Source organism: Oncorhynchus gorbuscha, linkage group LG09 (genome assembly GCF_021184085.1).
Source record: "Oncorhynchus gorbuscha isolate QuinsamMale2020 ecotype Even-year linkage group LG09, OgorEven_v1.0, whole genome shotgun sequence".
Lineage (NCBI taxonomy): Eukaryota > Metazoa > Chordata > Actinopteri > Salmoniformes > Salmonidae > Oncorhynchus > Oncorhynchus gorbuscha.
In genome coordinates, this window is record NC_060181.1 from 12,457,712 (window position 1) to 12,462,711 (window position 5,000).

At 42.6% G+C, this 5,000-nt stretch overlaps 1 protein-coding gene across 1 annotated transcript in view; it reads right to left on the reverse strand.

The window, feature by feature from the left end:
- LOC124042695 (copine-4-like) overlaps positions 1 to 5,000 on the reverse strand; it is a 35,446-nt gene that overhangs the window by 22,794 nt on the left and 7,652 nt on the right. Inside the window, exons 7-9 of the mRNA XM_046360783.1 lie at positions 3,341 to 3,424; positions 2,159 to 2,248; positions 547 to 645 (exon numbers count right to left, since the gene is read on the reverse strand). Of these exons, the coding sequence (XP_046216739.1) occupies positions 547 to 645; positions 2,159 to 2,248; positions 3,341 to 3,424 (273 nt within the window). The remainder of the gene's footprint in view (positions 1 to 546; positions 646 to 2,158; positions 2,249 to 3,340; positions 3,425 to 5,000) is intronic.

A 5,000-nucleotide genomic window follows, 5' to 3' on the forward strand; every position in this document is an offset into this window, starting at 1 on the left:
GTTAGGGTTGGGTTAGGGTTCTGTTAGATTTAGGGTTAGGGTTGGGTTAGGGTTCTGTTAGATTTAGGGTTAGGGTTGGGTTAGGGTTCTGTTAGATTTAGGGTTAGGGTTGGGTTAGGGTTAGGGTTCTGTTAGATTTAGAGTTAGGGTTGGGTTAGGGTTAGGGTTCTGTTAGATTTAGGGTTAGGGTTAGGGTTCTGTTAGATTTAGGGTTAGGGTTGGGTTAGGGTTCTGTTAGATTTAGGGTTAGGGTTTGGTTAGGGTTCTGTTAGATTTAGGGTTGGGTTAGGGTTGGGTTAGGGTTCTGTTAGATTTAGGGTTAGGGTTGGGTTAGGGTTCTGTTAGATTTAGGGTTAGGGTTGGGTTAGGGTTCTGTTAGATTTAGGGTTAGGGTTGGGTTAGGGTTAGGGTTCTGTTAGATTTAGAGTTAGGGTTGGGTTAGGGTTAGGGTTCTGTTAGATTTAGGGTTAGGGTTGGGTTAGGGTTAGGGTTCTGTTAGATTTAGGGTTAGGGTTCTGTTAGATTTAGGGTTGGGTTAGGGTGTACCTGTCTCCCCTCCAGGTCTGTCCGTATCTCCTTATAGGTGGTCTGAAACTCTCCAATGAAGTCGTGCTTCCCATTGGAGTCCCAATCATACACTGTGCACTGAAACATACACACACACACAGACACACATAAATGCCATGCTGAATGATTTATAGCTGGTTTTGGTGGTGGTGGGGGGGGGCTAAATATTAATCTGGAGACGCTGAGAGGGACTCAGCTGTAGCGTGTGTGTTTGTGTGTGTGTGTGTGTTTGTGATGTGTGTATATGTGTGTGTGTGTGCGTGTGTGTGTGCCTATCAAGGTTGGGACTGTTCATTAGACAGCGATGGCGCTAAGTCATGTTCATTAGACAGAGACGGCGCTAAGTCATGTGCATTAGACAGAGACGGCGCTAAGTCATGTTCATTAGACAGAGACGGCGCTAAGTCATGTTCATTAGACAGAGACGGCGCTAAGTCATGTTCATTAGACAGCGATGGCGCTAAGTCATGTTCATTAGACAGAGATGGCGCTAAGTCATGTTCATTAGACAGCGATGGCGCTAAGTCATGTTCATTAGACAGAGATGGAGCTAAGTCATGTTCATTAGACAGAGATGGAGCTAAGTCATGTTTATTAGGGTGCAAAATGAGCAAAATGAAAACATTTCAGAACAGAGAGCAAAAATCGGTCATCATATTTGTAGTATCTATTCTGTTTTAAAACGTTTTCTTCTGTTTGTGCTAACTGATCACTGATTCAGACTTAACACAATGATAACCGATTCAGACATAGCTACACAATATAATTCAGACTTAACACAATGATAACCGATTCAGACATAGCTACACAATATAATTCAGACTTAACACAATGATAACCGATTCAGACATAGCTACACAATATAATTCAGACTTAACACAATGATAACCGATTCAGACATAGCTACACAATATAATTCAGACTTAACACAATGATAACTGATTCAGACATAGCTACACAATATAATTCAGACTTAACACAATGATAACTGATTCAGACATAGCTACACAATATAATTCAGACTTAACACAATGATAACCGATTCAGACATAGCTACACAATAATCTTTGGTTCAGAACTCACACAGACCTAACTCAGTCCATTCTGTTCTACTTACGGAATTTGGAAGCAGGTAACTGTGTGTGTGTGTGTGCGTACGTGCGTGCGTGTGTGTTCCCCGTTGACAGGGCTGACAAGAGACACGGGGTGTTAAGAGGCTTGTGAATAATTAATGATGCCATGTTTTATTCATGAAGACAATACCGTTTAGAATCTCTGTAAGGTTAAAGAGTCACACACACACACACACACACACACACACACACACACACACACACACACACACACACACACACACACACACACACACACACACACACACACACACACACACACACACACACACACACACACACAATACAACATGAGCATGAATATCTTACTGACTTTAAAAAACAACAACTGTGTCATCAGTGTGTCACAAGACCGTGTTAGGCAGCTGAGCTAAAGCCTCTTCAAATCTTAGGCAAGGTCACTCGTCACCATCAGTTGCATGTGGTCAGGTTAGAGGATGTTATGGTTGGGATCTTACCTTCAGTTGCCGGTCGTGGTCTCCACTACACAGTGTGTTAAGAGAGACCTTGAATGACTTCCACACCGGGCTGAGGTCATTCATCACCGTCTGAGAACACACACATGACATTTACATTTACATCCTTAATGCCTCTGATCTGGCGGACTCACTAAACACACATGCTTGGTTTGTAAATTATGTCTGAGTGTTGGAGTGTGACCGTGCCTGTCCGTAAATGGAAGGGAAAAAAACAAGAATATTGTGCTGTCTGGTTTGCTTAATAGGGTTAGGGTTACATGTACTTTTGATACTTAAGTATATTTAAAACAAAATACTTTTACTCAAGTAGTATTTTACTGGGTGAGGGTCAGTTTGTTATATCTGGAGTACTTCTCCTGTCCTATCCGGTGTCCTGTGTGAATTTAATTATGCTCTCTCTAATTCTCTCTCTCTTTCTCTCTTTCTTTCTCTCTCTCGGAGGACCTGAGCCCTAGGACCATGCCTCAGGACTACCTGACATGATGACTCCTTGCTGTCCCCAGTCCACCTGGCTGTGCTGCTGCTCCAGTTTCAACTGTTCTGCCTGTGATTATTATTAATTGACCATGCTGGTCATTTATGAACATTTGAACATCTTGGCCATGTTCTGTTATAATCTCCACCCGGCACAGCCAGAAGAGGACTGGCCACCCCTCATAGCCTGGTTCCTCTCTAGGTTTATTCCTAGGTTTGGCCTTTCTAGGGAGTTTTCCCTAGCCACCGTGCTTCTACACCTGCATTAATAATAATAATAATAATATTATTGCTTGCTGTTTGGGGTTTTAGGCTGGGTTTCTGTACAGCACTTTGAGATATCAGCTGATGTACGAAGGGCTATATAAATAAATTTGATTTGATTTGATTTGAAGGTCTCTTTACTTTTACTCAAGTATGACAATTGGGTACTTTTTCTACCACTGCACACATCAATATCATCATCTGTGCTCATACTGTCTGTGAGTGGCCAGGTGGCAGGTTGCCTAGCGGTTTAGAGCGTTGGGCCAGTAGACAGAAGGTCGCTGGTTCTAACCCCTGAGCCGAAAAGGTGAAACATCTGCCAATGTTCCCATGTGAACAAGGCACTTAACCATAATTGCTCCTGTGAGTCGGTCTGGATAATGTCTGCTAAATTACTAAAATGTGTGTCTGTGTGCAATTTACCTCAGTTCTGTGAACCAGTGATCTACTGTCATCATCATTTATTCTGAAGATTTCCAAAAATGGATCTGATTTACTGAAGAAATCCTACAGAAAAACACACACATCATGTTTGAAAATCAGCTTGATCAATTGTTTATTCAGCTAAGCAGTGGTGTAAAGTAACTAAGTAAAAAAATACGTTGAAGTACAACTTAAATCGTTTTGGGGGGGGTATCTGTACTATTATTTATATTTTTATAACTTTTGGCCAAAAGTTTTGAGAATGACACGATTATTAATTTTCACAAAGTTTGCTGCTTCAGTGTCTTTAGATATTTTGTCAGATGTTACTATGGAATACTGAAGTATAATTACAAGCATTTCATACGTGTCAAAGGCTTTTATTGACAATTACATGAAGTTGATGCAGAGAGTCAATATTTGCAGTGTGGACGCTTCTTTTTCAAGACCTCTGCAATCCGCCCTGGCATGCTGTCAATTAACTTCTGGGCCACATCCTGACTGATGGCAGCCCATTCTTGCATAATCAATGCTTGGAGTTTGTCAGAATTTGTGGGGTTTTGTTTGTCCACCCACCTCTTGAGGATTGACCACAAGTTCTCAATGTGATTAAGGTCTGGGTAGTTTCCTGGCCATGGACCCAAAATATTGATGTTTTGTTCCCCGAGCCACTTATTTATCACTTTTGCCTTATTGCAAGGTGCTCCATCATGCTGGAAAAGGCATTGTTCGTCACCAAACTGTTCCTGGATGGTTGGGAGAAGTTGCTCTCTGACAATGTGTTGGTCCCATTCTTTATTCATGGCTGTGTTCTTAGGCAAAATTGTGAGTGAGCCCACTCCCTTGGCTGAGAAGCAACCCCACACATGAATGTTCTCAGGATGCTTTACTGTTGGCATGACACAGGACTGATGGTAGCGCTCACCTTGTCTTCTCCGGACAAGCTTTTTTTCAGATGCCCCAAACAATCGTAAAGGGGATTCATCAGAGAGTCTCTGTACCCTTTGCAGAATATCAGTCTGCCCCTGATGTTTTTCCTGGAGAGAACTTGCTTCTTTGCTGCCCTTCTTGACCCCAGGCCATCCTCCAAAAGTCTTTGCCTCACTCTGAGTGCAGATGCAGTCACACCTGCCTGCTGCCATTCCTGAGCAAGCTCTGTACTGGTGGTGCCCCGATCCCTCAGCTGAATCACCTTTAGGAGACTGTCCCGGCGCTTGCTGGACTTTCTTGGGTGCCCTGAAGCCTTCTTCACAACAATTGAACTGCTCTCCTTGAAGATCTTGATGATCCGATAAATAGTTGATTTAGGTGCAATCTTACTGGCAGCAATATCCTTGACGCCCTTTTTGTGCAAAGCAATGATGACGGCACATGTTTCCTTGCAGGTAACCATGATTGACAGAGGAAGAACAATGATTCCAAGTACCACTCTCCTTTTGAGGCTTCCAGTCTGTTATTCGAACTCAATCAGCATGACAGAGTGATCTCCAGCCTTGTCCTCGTCAACACTCACACCTGTGTTAACGAGAGAATCACTGACATGATGTCAGCAGGTCCTTTTGTGGCAGGGCTGAAATGCAGTGGAAATGTTTTTTTGTGATGTTTTTGCATGGCAAAGAGAGACTTAGCAATTAATTACAATTTATTTGATCACTCTTCA